The sequence below is a fragment of the Peromyscus maniculatus genome, chromosome 7 (assembly GCF_049852395.1).
Source record: "Peromyscus maniculatus bairdii isolate BWxNUB_F1_BW_parent chromosome 7, HU_Pman_BW_mat_3.1, whole genome shotgun sequence".
Taxonomy (NCBI): domain Eukaryota; kingdom Metazoa; phylum Chordata; class Mammalia; order Rodentia; family Cricetidae; genus Peromyscus; species Peromyscus maniculatus.
In genome coordinates this window covers 40,620,386-40,642,749 of record NC_134858.1, presented here as the reverse complement: position 1 = coordinate 40,642,749, position 22,364 = coordinate 40,620,386, and the positions used below count along the sequence as shown (strand labels likewise).

Genomic DNA, 22,364 nt, shown 5'->3' with positions numbered 1-22,364 from the left:
GGCAACCTGCCTCAGGCCTGGGGAAGGTGTGGGTCTGGCTTCACCAGTGCAATGCTCCACCCACAGAGGCTGTGCCTGAGACTAATTGGCTTGCCCTCCTTCCTCGAAGCCGGAGAAAGTCTTGGCTAATTTGCCGGAACGCTCTAGTTAAATGCCAATTAGGATGTTCTGTCCACTGCTCTCTTTCAATATATTAATAATGTAATTAAGCATTTATTGCTCGCACAAATTAAAAATTAACTTAAACAGACAGCCTGAAAAACTGAGGAAATAACCGCTTAGACAACCAATTTGCATCTCATTCGAATATCAACATCTAAACACAGCTCTGTCTGTCCTGGGTGCCTTGGTTTAGCCTTCCAGCGAGGGGCTCAGCCAGCTGCCAACAGCTGTGGGCTCCTCGTTCATGCTGGATTCTGCCTTTCTTAGGGGACCTAATCTTAGGTGTGGAGGAGGCGGCCCTGCTCCCATGTGGCTCTGAGGGCTGGCTAAGCAGCTGTCTTGGCTTCTATGGTCCCTGCCCTCTCTAGAGCCCAAGGCTCTGTGGTGTGGATCTCAGTGAAACGAGATGCCACCGGGGTGAGAAGGAGGGGGCAGCCCCTGAAGCCCCCTGTCTTCCCACCCTCAGGGTTGATTTGCCCTGCATTCCAGCCCAGGAGATGGGAAGCAGATGTTGCTGGCATGGGAAGGAGGAGGGGATGGAGGAACCTGAAGAGCTTCCCCCAACCAGCCCCCTGGGAGGGCAGGGGTAAGACTGGGACCTGGGAGACCTGTTGGGGGACAGGGCTGTGTTACATCCTCAGAACAGAAGAGGGATCTCTGGGGATCTAACATACAGGTGCTCCACTGCAGGGGTTTTCTTCTCAGAGCCACAGGGGACCCGGCAGGGAGGAACAGGATTCCAAGCAAGAGGGGACCAACCAGGAACAGGGGCTGCCTGTGGCTCTAGCCAAAGCAGGCTTTCCCAGCTGTGTATTTCTGTCATCCCTCTCTTGACCCCCCCCCCCCCGAGCCCCGACATGCCTTGGCCCTGGCCAGCAGACGCCAGCCATCCCCCTGTACCCTACTGCTCTGCCCAGCCCACATTTTCTCATGGAAGGATGGTTCCACAGCAGCCGGCAGGCACTCAACCAGGAATGCCTGCAAGGTGGCTGGTGGGACACCCCAATGAGTCCCCGCCACGGGATCAGGTGCTCTGGTTATCTGTAGTGTTGCTTCATCCTCTCCGATGATGTCTGGCTTGTGTCTCCTTCTCCAGCTTTGCCCACACCCACTTCAGTGATATGAGGCAAATGGGCTTGTTTTAAACACTTTATTTATAAAAAAGTACATTTTTTTTCTCAGTACATTTTCAACCCATCTTTTTTTTTTTTTAATACAAGTAAAAGGGGGTGGGACACCCCCCCCTCCCCAGGTCAGAACCAGGAGAATCTGCTGGGCTGTCCCCAGGGCCAAAGAGGAGAACAGTGACAAGAAACTGAAGCAAAGGAAGCTGGCCACACTCAGCGGTGGGTGAGCGGGGCAGCTTCTCCTGGATTTTGTTTCCATTTGTCAAAACAAAAACAAAAACAAGACTCACCCCCGCCCCCAAGCCTATTCCTCACAGCCAGGGTCAGAAAGCAGCATCCGCCAGACCAGATTCCTCACCTCTGGGTATCTCTGGCCCAGGTCAACTTCAGCCACTTGCCCTCACCAGGAGAGGGTGTTTCAGTTGGCAGTCAGGCTTGGGGATGTCTCTACCCGGACCCCCAGACGCCTGGGAGTACCCACCTCCTCCCAGGAAAGGGAATGCAGTGTCTGCTGGGCTCAGAGGAGTGCCCCCCCCCCCCACAGGAGTCCTGATTCTCCCACCTCGAGGGCAGCAGGAAAGTTATTGCACCAGTAGCTGGGGCACACGGGGGGGGGGGGGGTGGCTGGCAGAGGGCCACCTTCCCGGGGCTTGGGCCCCCGTCCATCTGTCTCGGGCCTGAGCATGAGTGAGGGCTTCTCACTCCTCGTGTGTGTACTTGTGCACACACGCACACACACACACACCTGTGCTTGGTCTGTGGAAGGCGTGTGTCAGTGTGCTGGGCATGTGTTCACTGATTGTGTTCTGCTCTGTTCTTTCCAGGTCCGTCTGGGCAAAAGAGACTCAGGAGGGTGGTTGGACTTCAGAACAAATATCAGAATCTGTAGGGACACAGGAGTCCAGGGGCAGCAGACACGACAACCCGAGAGGCCTTGGCACAGTTAACACACCAAGTTTATTCTCTGTGCAGTAAGGCAGGTGCTCAGCTTGGGGGTGGGGGCATGGCGGTGAGGCTGGATGCCCTCCGCTCTGCTGCTCTGGGTCTTCCACTGTTAGCGGGATGTAGCCCCTGTCTGCCCCCCCCACCCCCCCACCCCCCCCACACACAGGGCAAAGAAAGCCCGTCCTCTTTAGGCCCAGCTACTGACTCCTGCCTCACTTCCTCTCTTAGCCCAGGTGGCAGCTGCCTGGTAGCAGTGCCACAGCTGGGATCCTGCTGCATGGACCCCATAAATTGTGCTTTGCTTGGGGGTGGGGAAGGCGTGCAGGTGTCTTTAAGGGGAGCTTAGGTGCTTTGTCCGGGCCCAGGGCCTCCTCAATCCGTCACAAAATAAGGAACAACGGGGGTGGGGTGGGGTGGGGTGACAGTGAAAAGTTCAGGGCAGGCAGGAGGGTGAGTCCTTTCAGTCTTATGGTTCCATAGGGACAGAAACGCCTCTATGGGGCAGTCAAGCTTCCGCCTCCTGCCTTGGGGGTTAAGGGGACCAAGCAGAGGGGCCAGAATGGGCATGAGGAGGGGGGGCAATGAGACACAGGAGGGACATTAATACTGCTGGGAGAAGCAGCCCAGCTCCTCCATCTTCCTCCGCCCTGTGGCTAGAAAGGCCCCAGAATTTTCTTCCCCGAACTCCACCCCATCCAGTATCCCCAAATGCCAAGAGGGGAGAGCCGCCACAGGGCTAGCATGGCTTCAGACTTCTGCTACGTGGCTACTGGGCAGCCTGGGCTGGGACTAGGGCAGTGAGGGCCTGGCCAAAGGGCCCCAGCTGGGGGGCTGAGGGGTGCCAGAGATGGCGCTTGGCCTGGGAATTCAATAGCAGCACCAGGGAGGGGCACGGGTTGAGGACCGGGGCTCCCTTAGGAAGCCTATGGCAGGGTGGGTCAGTGCCCGTGGGGCACAGAATGGTCTGCCTCCCTCTCCCCCCACACTTGCTATCCCTCAGAGCATCGCCTTGGGCTGTTAGCGGAGGTCCTAGCAGGCGGGCCCCAAGGCTCTTGCAGCCCACGTTGCCTACCCCAGGGCATAGGCATGCCCATTTAGAATGTGGGGAGTCTGGGGGGCACAGATGGAAAAACTGAGGCACTTTGAGCTTCGGGACAGAGGGCTGGGAGGGGGCTTTTCTCCGTGCACTCAAGGGAAAGCCCAACTCCAGATGGCTGAAGAAGCCAGAGTCCCATTCAAAGAGGGAGTCTGCATGCAAAGGCGGGCCCTTCCACGGTCCCCCTCATCTCAGCATGGCACCAGGAGAAACTGAGTAGGGGTCGGACTGTAGACAAGCAGCAGGCTCCTGGGTGCCCCTGCACTTTCTTGGAGACCTGTGACATGTATGCTGGCCTTCCTGTGTGAGACATTAGCAGTCCCCTTCAGTCACCAGAATGCTTGCAGAGCTTCCACGAGGCTGCCCTCGCCATATAAATACTTCTTTGCCTCAAATGCCTTCCTGAGGTCCCAGCCCCGGCTTTCCAGAAGAGTCAAGTGTTGTGAGCTCTTGACAGATAAAGAGAAATCCGAGAAACGTGCACACTGTCTGAAAGGTTGGAGCTACCCCAAAATCTTAGGGCGGCAGCAGCTGGGTGGTCCATCCTAGCTGTCTCTGGACACTTCTGTGGACTTCCCTGAGCTGGGAAGAAGTGAGAGCCGGAGCAGAGGGTAGGGCCTGGGGCAGTGGTTAGCCTGGGCAAGGTGTGAGAGCACTGTGGGAGACTGGTATAGACGCAGCAGTGTGTGTGTGTGTGTGTGTGTGTGTGTGTGTGTGTGTGTGTGCGCGCGCGCGCGCGTGCGTGCATGTGTTGGTGGAGGCGTAACAGGAACCATGGGTAGAGTCCACCTGGGGTCACCCACTGTGTAGAGTAGAGACTAGGGATATATGAGAGCTAGGCCAACCTCATTTTGTAGGCCAGAAGGAAAAAAAAAAGAAAACATAAAGCCACCCTCACCAGGAAAACACACTGCCCAGGACCCCAGGAGGAACCTCAGCTCCACTGTTTCACAGACAAGACTCCCCTGGGCACCAAGGAGAACTCCCCCAAAACCTCTTAGGTGCACTGGCTGCATCAGCTTAGAGTCGGGGGACATCGAGTGACTTCTCTCTGGGAAGAGGAGCAGCATATGGGGGCGGGGTGAGGGTGTTCTTCATCCTGAAGCCCCCTCTGCCCTCCGTCCCCAGGGAAGAGGACACAAACAAATTCCAGTGTTGGGGGATAGGAGAAGAGGACTGGCTCCCTAAACCCTGGAGGGATGCCCGAGGACACAAGACAAGAACAGGGCTCCCTGCACAGAGGGCAGTGGATGGGGTCCTTAAAGGAGAGACACAGCAACACCCAAGTCACAGTCGAACACAACACCGTGGGGAAGGGCGGGAGAGGGAGGGAGGAAATAAAAAAACGAAGCCAAGTGGGGTCTGCCCTGAGCTCCCCTGGCTCCCCAGGAGTTTGGGGCTGGTTGAGGGCAGCTGGTCAAGTCTCTGTCGAGCTCCTGGGGCAGTGGGCTGTGGGGGCGGGCAGGGGTCGTGCGGGTGGGGGCCAGGGAGAAGTGGGCACAGACAGAGGCTCCAGAAGGCGGGGCTACACATACCACTCCTTCTTGGAAATGAAAGACCCATCGTTCTGAGAAACCATGTTCTCAGCCAAGTCCAGCTGTTCGGGGTCATACTGGTAGCCCAGAGTCCGGTCCCCATAGCCGTCCTGACGGGCCTCAGCTTCATCCACAGTGAAGTAGGGCCGTTTGGCGTCCTCGTCATATTTGGGGTGGGGTCCGCCCACCTTGCGTTCGCCCCCTCCACCGCCCTCCTCCTCTTCTTCCTCCTCATAGCTGCTCCCGCCCAGTGGGCCGGCCTTCTTTTCATCATCCGAGTCATCCGGGTACTGCAGGTTCTGTGCCATGGGCGGGTGATGCTGGGGGATTCCTGCCTTGCTGTAGCCGTTGCCGTATACGTGCTTCTTGGTGCTGTAGTCGCCCTTGAAGGTGTGCCGGCGCCGGCGCAGGGCCACTACGATCCCTCCAACCACAATCAGCACCAGCAGGACACTCCCCGCCACGCCCCCAATGATGGCTGTGGGCACCTGCCCGGAACGCCGCCCATGTTCAGGAGACGGGGTGTAGGGGAATTCTGGGTGAGGAAAAGAGATGGAGGGGCAGTGTCAGTGTCTGCTCTTCGGACGGGGTGTAGGGAGGCAGGGGAGGGAAAGGCCCAGGACAGGATGTCCACACCCCACGTTTGAGCAGTCCTGGTTCCAGAGGTTCCTAGCACCCCACCTCCCTGAGGTCATGCCAGCTGCAGCACTGGGAGCTAGAAAAAGGCAGGAGAGAGGAGAGAGAGGCAGCTAGAGTACCCAGAGCACCCAACCTTCCCATCCTGACCATCCCTGGAGGTAGACAGTGTCAGTCCTGTTTTATCTATCCCATCATGGTGCAGAAGCACATCTGCATGTACCCAACTGTGTGCCCCTCACTGTCACCACCCTCCCAGGGTAGTCTGCTGCTCATTTCTATTCAATGCAGGAGACCGCTAGGGAGGTTAACTTACCCAGAGCCACTTAGCCAATCAGATAGAACATTGCTGCTTTTTGTTTGTTTTGCATATAAACCCTGTGCACATCACCAGTGTCCCTTTGCCTGACATGGAGACGCCACTGTCCCAGCACCAGGAGCCTAGTAGGAATTCCAGGACTGATTTCTTTTACCTCCCGGATGCACAGAACATGGATTTCCAAGTTTTGACTCAGTAGATACCCTGTGAGGGCCAGTCATCTGCCAGTGTGCTACAAACCACGGCTGTGACTCTTGGTTGTGGGCTGGCCCTGCAGGGCAAGGTGGAGACCTGTTGGGATTGCCAGCTTGGAGTACAGGGTTGAGACACCAAAAGGGACAGATGGTAGGCACAAAGTCAGTGCAGGCAGAAAGAGGTTGTAGAGGCCCACATGTCGTTTACAGACCAGGAACACATACATGTACGAGCATGTTTCATGGCCCACAGGCCTCGCCAGGCACAACGAAGTGTGCACAAAGAGATGCAGAGCACATAATGAGGACAGACTGAGCCAGGTGTAATGGCTCGCGCCTGTAATTTCAGGATTTGAGAGACTAAGGTAGGGGGACTGCTGTAAGTTCAAGGCCAGTTTGGGCTATAGAGTAAAACTGTCTCAAAAAAAGAAAGAAAGAGAAAAAGGAAAGTCAAAATGTAGACAGAGTAGAAATAAAAGGTAATAAAGGTGGGGAAAAGACTAAGAGGGTGGAAGGAAGAGAGTCATTAGGCGGGTGACTTTTTTGAAAACCCTGTTGTCTCTTTTTTCATTTCTCTCCCAGGCCTGGGAGGCGGATGGGAGAGGATGAAGCCAGGCCAGGCCAGAGGCCAAGAGGTCCCAGGGCAAGACACAGGGAGACGGTTCCCAGCACTACCACAGGGTGGCACCGGAGACCATGACTGGTCTTGGTAAGGAGCTGGGGTGCAGACTCAGGGCAAGCCTGGAAGGCTGCTGCTGTCCAGTGCTCTCTTCAGCCTGGCCCAGGAGGGCCAAGGCCAAGGTACTGGGTCTGTCTGTGCCCGTGTGTGTGTGTCTGCTCCTGGGAACCCGCTGCAGCCAGCTCACTCCCTGACTCAGCATCACTCACTCCATCGGAATCGCACTCCTCCCATGGGCCCCATGTGAGTGTGTGGGGTGCTGCTGGCAAGCAGGCAGGAGCAGGGCGGAGGTTCTGTATGGGGGAAAGGCTTTCCTGTGGCTCGGGCTGGAAAGGCTAGTGAAAACACAGGGGCCCCCAAGGGGGCGGGGCACTTGCCTGAGATCACATGGCTGAGCTGTGGCCACCCAGAGGCTTCCTAAGCCTGGAGCTGGAGCGCAAGCCAGCAGGACTTGGTTCTCCGATCATCACTCCTGTGTCCTCAGTGCAGGTCACAGAGGAGCTGGTCCATAAATGTTTACTGACATCTGTCTTGACTGCCCATCTCTGGGAGCAGTCTCAAGCTCCTCTTGGTTTCCTGGGTCCCATCTGCTCACTGCCCCTTAGGAAGGGAGTACTTTGCACATCTGTACTCTCAGCCTACCTCCTCCACTTCAGTTCTCCTCAGATCTGATCCTCTACATCTGCCTCCGTGTCTTTCTTTGCTTGGTTGGTTTCCAACAAGGCCCCACCAGCCCAGGCTGGCTTTGAACTTGAGATCTTCCTGTCTCAGCCTCCTGAGCGTTGAGGTTACAGGTCACCACCACTCCTGGCCCACCCTCACCTGTCTACTTCCTTATTCAGTTAGCAAATAAACCCCAAGTATCTTTCTTTCTAGTCACAGCATTGCTACGGAACCAAATGACATAAACCCCAAGTATCTTTCTTTCTAGTCACAGCATTGCTACGGAACCAAATGACATGCTTGGAGTCGCAGCAGCAGCAGCAGCAGCAGCAGCAGCAGCAGCAGCAGCAGCAGCAGCAGCAGACATCGAGGGAGCTGGCAGGGAAGTGCTCAGGAGTGCAGGAGAAAGAAAACGCTGTGGTATGCACTTAGAAAAGGCTTCCTGGAGGCTGGACTTGGCCCAGTCTCAAAGGATGGTATGGTCTCAGAGAGGCCAAGATAGTAATCGAGGTGTCCATATGGAAGGACCTGCCTGCTGCTTTGAACTGTGCCCCTAGCCTGCTGAGACGAGAACTCCTGGGTCCGCGGCTTTCCCTCCTCAGTGTTCTGGAACCACCTGCACTGCTGGGCTTTTCCCAGCCTTCCCAGTGGAGCTTTGTCTTTGGACCTTTGTCCCCTATCTTTGCTCACGACAGAGCTCATCTCCATTTCATGACTTAACTGTGATCCCCCTGGCTTCCCAAGCCACTTCAAGCACACAGCTCTCGCTCAGCTGCAGAACTGAATCTCCGAAGGTCTCTGGGATACAATTTTCCAAAGTGTGCCCCACGGAACCTTGAGCCATTGACTCAGAGCTCAGCAAAGAAACAGTAGGACAAGCACTTAGAAAAACATTGGCTTAGATGACACATGGGAGCCCTTCACCTTCTCCCATACCCTGGACTACGAGAGAGAGATAGATACAGGATAGAGTATTTCCCAGCTTCCTGGAGCCTGACCCCATCTTCCTGCCCATGGGACCATCCTGGGGAACTAACGTTTAAGGTTACGGAGTCGAGAAACTTCTGGAATCACCAACTCAAATCCCACCTGTTCCAACATGGCGGCTGTCCACCCTTCCTCATTCTCTCCACTCACCAGCCCTTCCCTGGGCTCCCACCGCCACCAGCATTTGTCTACTCTGACTCCTGCCTGTTAGGTCACTGTTCCTCTCTGGGTTCTGCTGTGTGAAGAAGGTTCTTGGGCCTCTCACTTGGGCCTTCACTGGGTCTCTCCCTCTTAGCTGCCCTGCCCACCGTCCGCAGGTTAATTCCCACTGTAAAGTCACGGCCACTCTCTATCTCAATGACCAGCAGCAACTCCCCATGGCCTGCTGGGCCTTAGCACCTGGCCTGCCAGGCCTCTGTCACACACCTCACTGCTGTCCCCACCAAAGGCCCGGGTGCTAAAGGCTTGGTTGCTCGCTCATGGCACTACTGGGAGGTGGTGGTACCTTTAGAGCTGGAGCCTGGCGGGAGGAAGTCCAGTCATTGGGGGAGGGGTGTCCTTGAAAGGGATATGGGGACCCTGTCCCTTGTCTGTGTGCTGGCTTCCACAGAGTGAATGAGCTACTCTACCTCATAATCTTTCCACGATGTTGTTTCATCACAGGCCCTAAAGTCTATGTCAAACAACTATGGACTGCAACTTTTGACACAGTATGCTAGACTGAATCCCCCCTCCCCCTCTCCGCACCCCCACCGAGACAACGGTCTTACTATGTAGTCCTGGCTGTTCTGGACCTCACTGTGTTGGCCTTGAACTCACAGAGATCTGCCAGCCTCTGCCTCCCAAGTGCTGGGGTCAAAGGTGTGTGAACCTTTCCTCTTTATCCTAGGTATTTTATGATAGTAACAGCAAGCTGATTAACACATTATACTTGCTATCTAAGTGGGTTCTCCTCTCTCTCTCTCTCTCTCTCTCTCTCTCTCTCTCTCTCTCTCTCTCTCTCTCTCTCTCTCTGTGTGTTACTAAGGATTAACATAGAGCCTAGCACAAACTAGCAAGTACTCTACCACCAGGCTATATATTTTTAGTTCTCTTTTACTTCATATTTTGAGATAGGGTCTCACTAAGTTTCTCAGGCTGGCCTTGAACCTATGATCCTCTGGCTTCAGCTTCCCAGACCTGGCGTCAAGTGAGTCCCTAATCACAAGCAAACAAGTAAGCCTTTGCTTACACCCCACACCCTGCCAGCACCAGCACCCTTCACTCTATTTTAGACAATCTCACATTCCAATGTATTAATTACAAATTCATTGCTAATAAACGCAAATTAGGATTAACCACGGTTGGTTCTGGTTCTCCTTTCACTCACTGAGGGAAGTAGCCACTCATCTTCTGGGGCTGACTCACTGCAGTGTGACCGCTGTGCATAACCTAAGCCCCACCACGGTTACTTTCCTGCTTTCCCAGCAAAGAACCAATGAAAAATACCGTGCTCTTACATTTAACTCAGCTAGATTGGATTTTCTGGCCCCACTAATCACAGGATGACAGGGTTTGCTGTATCATCTGTCTGATGAGAATGGTTGGTGTCCCCAACTACTCTGTAAATTATATTTTGAAATAAATCTAGAATCTAGCCACTTCTTGCCACTCCATCCCAACCACCCTCACCCAAGACACCACCATCTTTCACTGGGATTATTTATTGCTATCGATACCTAACTGCTTACACCCTTTGCTTCTGCGGACTGTATTTGATACGGCAGCCAGCAAGAGCCCGTTAAAGCCTAAGTCACATCCCATCGCTACCCTGCCCAGAGCTCCTAATGACTGTTTTACTCCCAGAGAAAACCCAAAGCCACAGAATCTAGAATGTTCTCCATGACCTGTGCCCTGCCTTACCTCTGACACCATCTTGCCCTGTTTTCTTGAAGGCTGAGACCTCTTTGCCACAGACTGGAGCTTCATGCCATCACCTCCTTCAGGGCTTGGCTTGAACATTACCTACTCATGAACACTTTCCCCACCCAGCACCTTTAAAACTGAAATGTACAAGGCCCTCATCTCCAGCACAGCGACTTTTCTCTCACCTTCTCTCACTTTTTTCCTATATCACCTCTGGACCCTGTAAGGATGGAGTTTGTTCTGTTTTACTCACTTATTTATCCCAAATGCCTAGCTCACATGGCAAAGAAACCTTTGTTGGGTAAAAGAACATATTCTCTCATGCCATGGCTCTGCCTTAAAGGTGAGGCTTACTCCAGGCAGTGAAAAGCATTCCGTCCACAGATGAAGTGGGCCTGGGACACCCCGGGGACCTCATTTTATAGGAGTCAGGGTTAGGAGGAGAGCAGTGATTTAGGGACAGATTATACTTGGTTCTCTACCTCTGACCTCCCTAGCCCAGGTCCTCTAACACAGGTTTACTGTTCCTGTGGTCCCTTTTGGGACCAAAGGGAACCCACGTTATTTAGCCTGCTTTAGCGTCAGGTCTGTGGAGTGCAGAGGGACAGCTAAGATGTCAAAATACAAGCATCAAGTGAGGGAGGCAGAAGAAAGGGATGGCTATGGGGACTTAATCCACCTGCCGACCGGAGGAAAGGGGCATCCCGCCCCTCTCCTCCACCCCTCCACTTGTCACAGTCGGCCAGCAACCTCTGTCTCTGGGTTAGAGGCAGAAACATAGGGCTACATGTAGGTAGAGAAGCACTGGCGTCATTTGCTCTTGTTGCTGGGGGCCCAGCTGGTGTCTCTCAGGTCCTTTTACAAAGTGGCCCGCCTGGCCCTGCTTCTGAAGGGTTGCAGGCTTCCCTCTGGGAACCTGAATGGGCAGGACCTCAGAGCAATGAGACTTCTCATTCTGGGTCCCTAGTTTCCAGAGTAAGATGGGTGGCCCAGTGTCGGGGGCTTTGGATAGATATGAGGTGAACGGGAGTTAGGGTTTATAGTCTAGAACTAGATTGATCTAAGGTCAAAGAGAATGTCTGGGCTTGCTTCCACAACCAATGCTGAAGGTCAGCAGGCAGGAAACGACCTACATCTGATCAGGCCAGGAAGTTGTGAGAACTACATTTCCCAGCATGCAATGAGGTCAGCCAGAGGGAGAGTGGGAAGGCTGGGGTCATACTCTGAGAAGCCCTGCTGTCTTCCTGTAGCTGTAGCAGCTGTGTATAGCTCCTCCATTGTCTAACAAGGCTCCTGCAAGCTGGGAGAGGAACTCCCAGAGGTATGGACTCAGCTGCATCCTCATACTCCCAAACGCACTGCCATTTGCTGGCTTGGAGACCGTCAGTCACATTTGCCCTCAGCATAGCCCAGGCTTCCATTTGCATGCTCAGCATGCAGACCGCGGCTTGCCTGCTCACACGGGCTGACACATGCTTACAGAAGAACACACCCACACTCGTGTCTAGGCATGCACACCTGCAGAGACACTCCCTGTGAAGGCCCACCATCCTTGGTCCAAAGAACTGGCCCAACTGGCATGCCCATGGGATGAGCCTAGACTTCACTGAAAGTAAGAGTTGGGACAGACACACTGAGCTTGAGTGGCTTCCCTGCCCTGCTCTTGGGAGTGGCAACAGGCCAATCCGCCACTTCCCTCCTAACACCCTTAGGGCTGAAAGCTATATCCTATTTGGTCAAGGCCCCCGGACCCCTCCCCACCCTTAGCGTTAGCCCTCGTGGAAGAAGGTAGGTTCACTATCTACTATGTTGTGGGACCACTGACCCAACACTTTGAAATTGCTTCTCAGCACGAGGGCCTTGGGAATGTGCTTCTTTGAGTGTCCAGACGCTGTTAAATGCACCCACAAATTCCACTAGGTTGTTTCATCAGCTTTCTTATCCCTATGGCCACAGCTTGGGCCTATTTCACACCAGGGGTCATTCACTGTGACAGTGACTAACTAGTGTCCTGGTGCCACCATGCAGCAATCTGAACACAGTCAAGCCTCCAGCTGCTTCACCATGAGCCTTCCCGAGGCTCTCGGGTCCTTCTTCATCTCCCCCTTCCCCCACCATTGCAGCTCCTCACCTTCCACGTGCGCCCCCTGCCTACCCCACCCCAGCTGCTCTTCATTCCACTCTCCAGATGTGCCCAGGGCAAAGCTATTATTACCTGAAAGGATGGTCAGGATGAAATATTAAATTTCCACTTATCCCTCTCACTCATGCATTGCCTTCAGACCAGTGAGGTTGGGAGCACAGGGCCCAGCTGTGCCCCTTGGGGTGGTTCCCAGAGATTGCAGAGGCCACTTGCTGATGTGGGGAGAAGGGTGATGAGGTCATCTGCCACTTAGAGAATAAACAGCACTGGGAAGGCTTAGAACATCTGGCTGAGTCCTTCAGAAAGGCTGAATGCTACTCCCTGGGGGTGGGGGTGGGGGCTGACCCACAGCTCCTGAGCCCATCAGGAGATCAAGGAATGCCATGCTTGTTTGGCTCTTGGCTTCTGGCTAATTTGCCAGCAACAGAGCTGGCATGGTGTGACCCTTTTCCAACTGGAGCTCTGGGTGGCTTTAGACCACCTGTCCTTGAACACACTCCAGAAGTTATGTACAGCCAAGCACACACCACCACCTATTTAGACCTGACCACAGGTCCCACAGCAGGTACTGGGTACCCACCCCAGCTTCCTCCCCATGGCTAATCTCCTCCTCCTCCCCCTCCTCCTCCCCCTCCTCCTCCTCCTCCTCGTCGTCCTCTCTGCTCCTGCACCTGAGCCCCACAGAGCAGTCCTCAAGACCAGCACCTTTACTCCTGGGCTTTTGGGGAAGGGAGGATGCACCTTCCTGTGACTCTGAGGCCAGTCTCTGGTCAGTCTCATGCTGAGAGGTAACATCAACGAGAGGATGCTTTGGGGCGCCCTACTTCCTCCAAATTTCCAATCAGCCATTTCCCCAGAGTTCCTGGGTGGCACCGTGGGATGCTGCGGTGGCTTTGGCGTCCCTGTTGGAGGGAGTACTCCGTGGTCAGATGGACGATGGGATGTAGGTGGGACTCCCTCCTCCGCATTACAGATCGGGAAGCTGAGGTGCTGAGAGGTCAAGAACGTATTCAAGGCCACACAGCCAGGAAGTCCTCACACGGACTCATTCCTGGCCCTCAAGTGACACTGCTCACCACACCCGTTATGATGACTCCTCAGAGGAGGCAGGTGTGCATTTCCTCATCAACCCCACCGCCTCAGGGCCAGCGCTCAGGACCCTTATGTGCCTCCAACTCGTTCCAGAAGGGAGAAGTGTGCCGCAGTCCTCCTCTGCTTGTCTGTCACCCTATAGGAATTCCCAAACCCTATCCCAGCAGGGCCCCGGCCCCTTGGCTGTTAGCAGGCTCCAACCCTGGCACCTCGACTTCTTTAGACACTCTCAGAGTCGGGGGCAGGGCGTTGAGGGAAATAGTAAGTGACCACACCCTCTTGCTCCTAGGTGACAGGAAGCCCCAAGGACAGGTCAGTGTGGATGGCTCCAGCTGCTCTTTGTGCAGGTGTGTTTGGAAAGCACCCACGGATGAAGGATGACGGCTCGCTCTCAGAGCCAGTACATCCTCAGGGCTCCCCCAAACCTGTGTCTAGCTAGCATCTGTTACCACTGCCTAGCTTCCTGGAAGCTCGAGGTCACTCTGTGCATATGACATCCTGTCTCCTTGGGTGGCAGTGGGGTGTCCTTTCCTGTTTTGGGAGGCTCTTTGTGTCCCTGTCTCACTCGGCAACCGGCTCGGGTTTGATACTAAAAACACCCCCCCCCCTTTTGAAGTTGTTTGGTGGCAATTTACTCCTTGGTGCATTTGTTTTGATGCCACTGTTAATGACGATGATAACGACGGAGGTCACGACAATAATCACAGAGCCTTGGCCACTTACTGGCAGACTGAGTTGTGCTAGGTTATGTGACCTACATTATGTGTCATTGGGCAGCAGCCCTTCCTTCAAGGCGGGTCACCCTACCCCCAATTTACAGATGAGGCCTGCTCAGGTCACATCCTGGGTGAAGTCTCCCTGTGGAACATCACAGCATCCATTTCCCCTGATGGACTCACCCCTCGCGTGATCACAGAGAAAGACCGGGGAGGAGAGCCACTCGGTCTCGAGACCTAAGTATCCAGTGCCTTCGGGGTGCTCGCTCACCCCAGCCTACTCTACTGTCTGTCTTGTGTTCCGCTTGAGGCCAGCCTCACCCTGCAGCCCTATAGGTTTCCTCAACTCCAGCTGCAGAAACTCGGAGGACATGAGCTCTGCCTGTAGACCCAAATCCATGCTAGTAAGCTAGCATGACTCTCTGAAACAACACTTCCTGCCCCCCCTCCCCCTCCCCCGGCAAAGGTCACTCTGACTGTGCCCTACAGCCCTATAAAGCAAAGAGAAAAATGTAAAGAAAGAACCATGGCCTGAGCTGCAGAGAAGCAATGGGGGCGGGGTGGTGGGGTGGGGGGACACAAACCTCCCACCAGGTGCAAAGAAAGCAGCGGGTGCAGCTATGGGGGAACCCGAAGACGCGGAGCGGCAGGGGAGCATGAAGGTTCCTACCTGTGATATTGACCTCCACCTGGCCTGAGCGGGTACCAATGGGGTTGGTGGCCTCACAGATGTAGGTTCCTGCCAGGCTGTAGTTGATGGGTCCTCGGAAGAAGAGGGTTCTGTTCTGGGCCTCCACACCCTTGGGGAGGGAGCCATTCAACCTGTAGGTATTGGGAGACACAGTCAAGGTTTATGACTCGTCAGCTCCAAGACTCAGCTCCCGGGGCATCCGCTGGGCTCTAGTGCTATCTACCAGCCCCTTTGCTGAGTGCATATATTAGGGGCTGTTTGAGATGGAGGGAAAATAGTCACAATAATAATGTCTTGCATCTCCGTTTTCTATTATTCAGTAAATCATGATTTTTTTTTCTCTTCTTTGTTAGACAGGGTTTTGTTATGTAGCCCAGGTAGGCGCTGAACTTGCAGCAATCCTGACCGGACCTCTCTGGTGCTGAGATGACAAGGCTTGGACCGTCATGCTTGGTCATCACGCCACTGAAATGTATGCAAGGCAGGTGGGGACCATTCCCACATTAACAGATGAAACCCGAGATTCAAGGCCCCGGGCACACAGCTAGGAAGCAGCAGAGTGGAGGGCAGCAGGGTCTGTAGGCTTCAGGAGAGTGCTCGTCCTACTGCTCCTGGGTCTTGTTGGTCCTTCGTCTCCTTGGTAGTGGGTTGACAACAGAGACACTGGGGTCCTGACCCCAGTTCCCCTTACTGGGGGAAACAGGCACGGCTGAGCACCTACTCATCACCTTGCCATTGCTGGGCATGTCTCAAAGTGTTGTCACGAGGGGGATATCCTGGGAGTCTGCCGAGTACAGAAGACCTTCCTCCCTTCCCTGGTTCGCTGCACCTCAGTTAAGTCAGCGGCTGCTCTGGCTACGGGGCCGACTGACAAGCAGGTTCTGTCCACCCTCACCTTCAGGTTAGCAGTTTTGTGCCTAGAAATTCAGGCTGCCAGGGAGGGCCTGGCAGGGTCCTCTACTCCCTAGACAATGGTTTAGATGCACTCTTAGCTGCTGTCTTCTGGCCACCCATGCCAACTTTCTTAGCTTCCCACCTAGTTGTCTGTGAAAAGAATGAGGCTTGAGATATGTTCGAGTTGGCTAGAGGGGATGTGTTCCTCTCTGAAGGTCAAGAATCAGCCGGTAAAGCCAAGAATGGGACAGCGGGACATGGGGGTCCACTGCTGCCTCCACCCAGAGAACCTGGGGCTGCTATACAGAAGGACTAGGAACAAAGAAAGCCTAGGGTGTTCCAGAACACCAGCTTCGCAGGGGACACTTTGATAAAATAAATAATGGGGACTGGGGTGGGATGAGTCACCAAAGGGAAACGACAAAAACCTTTATTAGTGAGTGAAGGGAAGCAGGTCATGAGGGAAACCCCCGCTGGCAGGATTATTAGTCCCAAATCCTAGCACTCAAATGCAGAGGTGTGTGTGTGTACATAGTATGTGTGTATATGTGGGATCTCTTAAACTAACCCCCACGGAAAAATCGGAAGCTAGATTCTAATCCTCCCTACTCCCAGTGTGTGGTCCAGCAAAGGGTATTCTCGGGAGATGGGCCAGCCTACAGCACTCACGTGGTCCAGTGGTACTCGGTGGCTGGGGGGTTAGCATCGGCTTTGCACGTAAGCTTCACGTCTGTCCGCTGCAGGTACCAGTTGCCATCAAAGCCTTCAATGGTCACCTCAGGTTCATCTGTGGGGCAAGGGAGGGTTTTGGAAGAGGGTGAGGTCAGGGGAGCAGGCAGGGAAGGGGCGGAAGGAACAGCTAAGGAAGGGAGACAGTGAGGACACAGGAGCAGCTAGTCGGCATTACAAGACCTCAGAGCAGAAGCGGCGAATGGAAAGGAAGGTCGGAAGGAGGGTGGAGTGACAGAGGGAGAGGGAGGGAGAGCTGCAGCATCTTGGAGGAGGAAGTAGCAGCAGCGGGGAAGGACTAGGGGACAGAAGAGGAGGGCAGGTGGCAGTGGGTGGGAAGGCCCCCCGGCTCACACTGCACGTTGAGTGTGAGGCTCTCCCTGAAGCGGTCCAGGTGATAGTTGACGATGCAAGCCAGGGACTGTCGGTGGGCTTCCCGGCTGGGCACCAAGCGGTAACGGCTGATGACTGTCACTGTGCCGTTGGGGTTCCGGATCTCCTGGTACTCTGCCTCGCCCTTTAGCCGTGTTTCCCAGGACACCACACTGGGAGGCTTCCCATTGGCTGAGGTGCAGGTGGCCACCAGGACCTTGTCATCCTGTCCCTTCCTGGCTCGAAGCACTGCCTGGGTACCCTCGATCCAGTTGGTGGGTTTGGCTGTGGGCACAACACCATGGCATCAGTTGAAGTTGCCTGTCACCCTTGCCAAAGCCCTTCCCAGAATTTCTCTTGGGAAGTTCCTCATGCCAATCAATTCTTGCTGCACAAACAGTCCTGTTTTTAGGCTTCTTAGGGTCTTGGCATGCTCAAACCAAGCATCTTTCTTCCTTATTTTGGTGTCTAAAGCGTCCTAGTCCCCAACACAATGTCCCGTGGTGGGGGCTCCAAACTAAATACTGCCCCTGCCCAAAGCTAAGGCTCCACCCTCAATTTTTGGGGAATTTTGGACAGTCTGGGTAGTCAAATGAGAGGTACTATATACATGGAGTTATGGGACCATGCCAACCCAACAGGGGTGTCTGGGGTCACTGAGGCACACGCTAAGGATGGTCAACCCCCCTAGACAGGCAAAGGAAAGAGGTCCAGGGCAGCTTACCCATCACAGTGAGGTTGAGCTGGCTCTCACGGTTGCCTGTAGGGAAGGTGGCAAATTCACAGATGTACATGCCCTCGTCCTCCAGCTCCAGGCGGGAGAGGCGGATGGTGCCGTCGATGAAGGAGGGTCGCAGGAACTCCACTCGCTTCTCGTAGGGGGGCAGCACAGAGACGCCCATAGTTGGGTTGTAGATGGCCATGTTCTGCTTGGAGCCATTGGTGGACTTCTGCCACGTGACCTGGGTAATCTTCACACTGGGCAGTGGGTTGGCAAAACTACAGTGCAGTACCACATCTGTGCCGATGAAGCCATACATGGAATCGTTCACCTGCACCACCTGCGTGTGAGCGCCTGGCAGAGGGGAAGACAGGAAATGGTCAGTGCCAGGCACTACTGCCCACCCCTACCATTCTCTTTACCACGGTCTTAGCTTCTACAGCAGTTATTACTTTGATAATTCTTCTTACGAAAATCATCACTGGGTCTGGTGGTTTGTGCCTATAACCCCAGCACTTGGGAGGCTAAGCAGAAAGATTGCTACGAGACTTGGAGAGCAGCCTGGTTACATAGTGAGTTCCAGGGCAACCTGAGATACAAGTGAAACTCATTTCCAATCCCCCCCCCCAAATTAATTAAATAATCACTTGATATAAAAATCGCCTCTTAAGATGGCTCAGTGCGTAAAGACATTGGCCACCAAGCATGATGACCTAAATTTGATCCTCAGAATCCACATAGTGGAAGAAGAGACCCCCTTTAAATTGTTCTCTGACCGCCACAAACCCACCACAGCATATACACACACACACACAAAATAAATAATACTAAAATCTCATACTCTAGATAATTTTGAAAAAAAAAAAAATACCAAGAAGACAATGACATCATTCACTTGTAGTTCAGAATGGCCTTGATTTCATGATCTTCGTGTCTCAGCTTCCTTCCCCTTCCCCTCCCTGGAGACAGGGTTTCTCTGTGTAGCCCTGGCTATCCTGGAACTCGCTCTGTAGACCAGGCTGGCCTTGAATTCACAGACATCCACCTGCCTCTGGCTTCTGAGTGCTGGAATTAAAGACGTGTGCCACCACGGCCTGATGTCTCAGCTTTCTGAATGCTGGGATTCTCCATGTGTGCCACTACTATGCCTGGCCACTATCTGTATTATTATTTTTTTTGCAGGTGTATGTGTGTTATGCATGCACATGGGGGTCTGAGGTTGATGCTAAAGTATCCTCCTTGATTGAGTTCCACCATATCTTTCTTTGGACAGGGTCGTACTCTGTATCCCTAGCTGGCCCGGAATTTGCTGTGTTAACCAGGCTGGCTTCGAATTTGCAGAGATCTGCTTGCCTCTGCCTCCTCAGTGCTGGAGTTAAAGGCATGAGTTTCTCTGTCTTACATTTTCAGTCAAGATCTCTCAGTTGGACCCAGGTGGTGTTGATTTGGCTAGCCAGCTTGCTTCTGCGATCCCATCTTTACCTCCTAGGCAGGCCACTTTGCCCATCTGGCATTTGTGTGCATGTTGGGCACCCTAAATACAGTCCTCACTAGGCAAGCACTTTGCCTAGTGATCCATCTCCTAGCTCTCTATATTAAAACAAAAACAACAACAACAACAACAACAAAAACCAAACAAACAAACCAGAATCATACTGTACAGATTGTTCAAATCTGCTTTTTCCTTAGTGATACAGGTCAGTGTTAGATGTTAGTAAACATACATCCACGGGTTCTAGTCTCCCCACTTTTGTCTAGTTCTGTGGATGGAGACAACATGCTTGGCAAGTTTTCCACTACTGAGCTATGTTTAAGCTCTGCCTCCCCCTGCCCTCCCAAGATGTCTTTGGAGGCAGTTTTTGGCTAAATGGTCAAGTCTGATCTTGGACAAACCTTCCGGCTTCAACCTCCAGAACATTAGGATTGTAGGTGTTGGCACCATATCTAGAATGCTGTCTTTCTTTTCTTTTTTTCTTTAAGGGTCAAAAGCTCTGCCTTCCAAGAAGAGCTCTAGCTAGGAGCTTTCCTGGGCCTCGGTTCCCTCATCTGACAAATGAGCCAGATAATCCAGTCTTCTCTACTTTACCCGTTGCTGGGGAGCCAAGGGTATAAGAGGGGGGTGGAGGGCAGGAACTGAAGGAGATGCTGAGGATGCACAGTGACAGAGCTCTTTCCTTTCAGCTCCTGTGAGGAACCTACTCAATTCCTTCTGTTGGGAAGCTGCGGTCTGGTCCTCCAGGTTCCTCCCAGTACGGGTCTCCCTGTCTCAGAAACGGCTGTTCATACCTGACTTCTCTCATGGACTGTGAACTCCTGCAGGGAATTCTTTCCCTTCCTGAGTCCCCAAAGCCCAGCCCGGCTCAGCATCTGGCTTACACAGCAGGCTTCTGTGTTTCCTTTTCTCTCATGTAGCAAATATTTATTGCTGGGCAAACTGCAGTGGTAGCCAAGAGAACAGAGACTCCCAGGAAGCAGCAGGCAGCTGGGGGCAAGGCGGAAATTCCCTCCAGTCTCCACATCTAGGAAGTCCTTTCCTTTGCACTTCCTTAGCCCGAACTTGGCACTAGCCCGAGACAACCACCCCAGACCAGGCTCTGCCCTCCACTTCTGTCTATCTCTGAGTCTGTCAAGTCCCCAAGGCTGCATCTTTGTCACATGATTGTATGTGCTTCCTGACACTGATGAGCGACGACACTGGTGTACTTCACATCCCACATCTTCAGTTTACTGAGCACCATCAATAGTACCAAGCTTCTACTGACCCAGAGGCAGGAGGATGGCTTCAAGAGGCCTAGGATCCAAGAGTGGGAAGCAGGGGCTTCCCCTTGCCTTCTCTGCATGATGGAGAAGTAGGGGCTCCTGGGAAGGTCCCAAAGCCCATGGTCACTTCAGCACATTGCTCCCCATCCCACTCTTCAAGGGATCACATTGACTGTGGGATCTTGGGGCTTAGTACACAGCAGGTCCTTAGGAAATGCATGCTAATCCAGGCATGGTGGGACATGCTTGTAATATTAGCATTCAGGAGTCAGAGTCAGAAGATCTTAAGTTCAAGGCCAGTCTGGATTGCATAGTGAGACCTTGGGAGGCATGTGGAAGAAAGGAGAGACAGAGACACACAGACACACACACACACACACAGAGAGAGAGAGAGAGAGAGAGAGAGAGAGAGAGAGAGAGAGAGAGAGAGAGATGCTGAAGACATATGTTTCTGGCTTTCCCAAGCCATGCCCTTGGCATTGAGAATTTCATCCATATTCCCATTCTTTTTGCCATTCACACTACAGTCTTAACAAACACATTGAGTGTTCCTGCCCCCCGTCCCCCATCCCCCAAGCTGGCCCTTGGTAGCCCCAGATACCTCAAGCAGAGGTGTTGGAAGCTGGGGGAGCTGGGGGTGGGGGAAGTACGGCACATAGTTGGGGGCTGAATATCTGCCTACCTGTGAGACCCTGGCAGTCATGTCCCTTGCCTCTGTAAAGGAGCAGGCTGGCTGCCCTGGGTCTTGTTTCCTTCTGGCTCTAGCTGTCACGGCAGCCCAGCCCACGCCCCACCCAGAAGCAGCCTGAGAGGAGGTCAGTGGGTCAGATGGTCTAGCACTCTTGCTGACTGGTCAGCTGGCAAACAACTAATTTCCTCCATTCTCCCGGACAGGATAAAAATGGGTGCTCCCTGATACTCGCCCGGCCTCCACTCCCCAAGCCTGCTGGAGGCTGCCCAGCAGCTGAGATAATGTGGGCATAATTGGGGAACTTGCACCACATAAAGCCAAGAACTGGAAAAGCCAGTTGGGAGGGCTTGGGCCACAACTTGAGAGTTGGGGGAAGGGGCATGGGTATCAGGAGCAATCCCGGGGCTAGGTATGGTGGGCCTGGAAAGACACATGGCCCCCTGAGCGCCACTACCCCACCTCCTCTAACGCCTTCTGCAGTGGGGCAGGCAGAGGGGCGGGGCTGATATACAGGCTGATATTCCTATGCTGTTCCCCAAGCAGTGACCTCACCCTTCAGGGCTAAGTGGGTGCCAGAAGGGGGAGGTTGCTGCTGCTGCCCCATGTAAGTTGGGGAGGTTTCTGTGCCAAAGCAGGTGTGTGTGTGTGTGTGTGTGTGTGTGTGTGTGTGTGTGTGTGTGTGTGTGTGTGTATGCTGGATAGAGGCCATTTTTTCTCTCCACTGGGGTCTCCCAGAAGCAGCTTCATGGTTGTGTAGAGAGAAAATTCCTGGCATCCCTTCATCGTACACAAAGGCATTCCTGGCCCTCTCTGGCCCTGTGATGAGCTGGATGGGGACATGGAGGACCTCTCAGTAGTGGGCATGCTCACTTTTACTCTTGGCCTCTGTCCTAGCTGGCTGGCTATCAACAGAGCCTAGGAGGTAGTCCATGGGTGGCATGTGGGGCTCCTGCTGAACTGAGGGTAAAGACCTCAGTGTCCTGGAGTTGACAGGGGATGAAAGCTTAGCAAAATTAGGCCCCGCCTCAACACTCCAGCCTGAGGGCCCTGGTTCCCAAGCGTCTGTCGGGGATCCCTGGCTTGGACTAAGCATGTGAAATCAGATCTAAGTATCCAGCTCTTAGTCTGGGTGGCTTTCCAAAGGGAAAAGGGCTCACTCTTGCACATGGAGAGGAGGGGCTGGGTGGGTAGGCTTCTGAGGCCTCACCTGGAAAGCCTGAGAAGAGGAACAGGACGGATAGGGTGCCTGCAGGGGCAGGTGGCAGGAAGGGAGGTCTTAGAGTACGCTCAGTTTTCTCATGCCCGCC

At 53.8% G+C, this 22,364-nt stretch overlaps 1 protein-coding gene across 1 annotated transcript in view; it reads right to left on the bottom strand.

Moving 5' to 3' along the window:
- Positions 1–1,298: 1,298 nt before the first annotated feature.
- The window catches only part of Nectin1 (nectin cell adhesion molecule 1), a 63,161-nt gene continuing 42,095 nt past the window's right edge, over positions 1,299–22,364 (bottom strand). The window contains exons 2-6 of the mRNA XM_042280731.2: positions 17,610–17,960; positions 16,868–17,170; positions 16,454–16,571; positions 14,870–15,021; positions 1,299–5,400 (exon numbers count right to left, since the gene is read on the bottom strand). Coding sequence (XP_042136665.1) covers positions 4,856–5,400; positions 14,870–15,021; positions 16,454–16,571; positions 16,868–17,170; positions 17,610–17,960 — 1,469 coding nt within the window. The 3' untranslated portion in view covers positions 1,299–4,855. The remainder of the gene's footprint in view (positions 5,401–14,869; positions 15,022–16,453; positions 16,572–16,867; positions 17,171–17,609; positions 17,961–22,364) is intronic.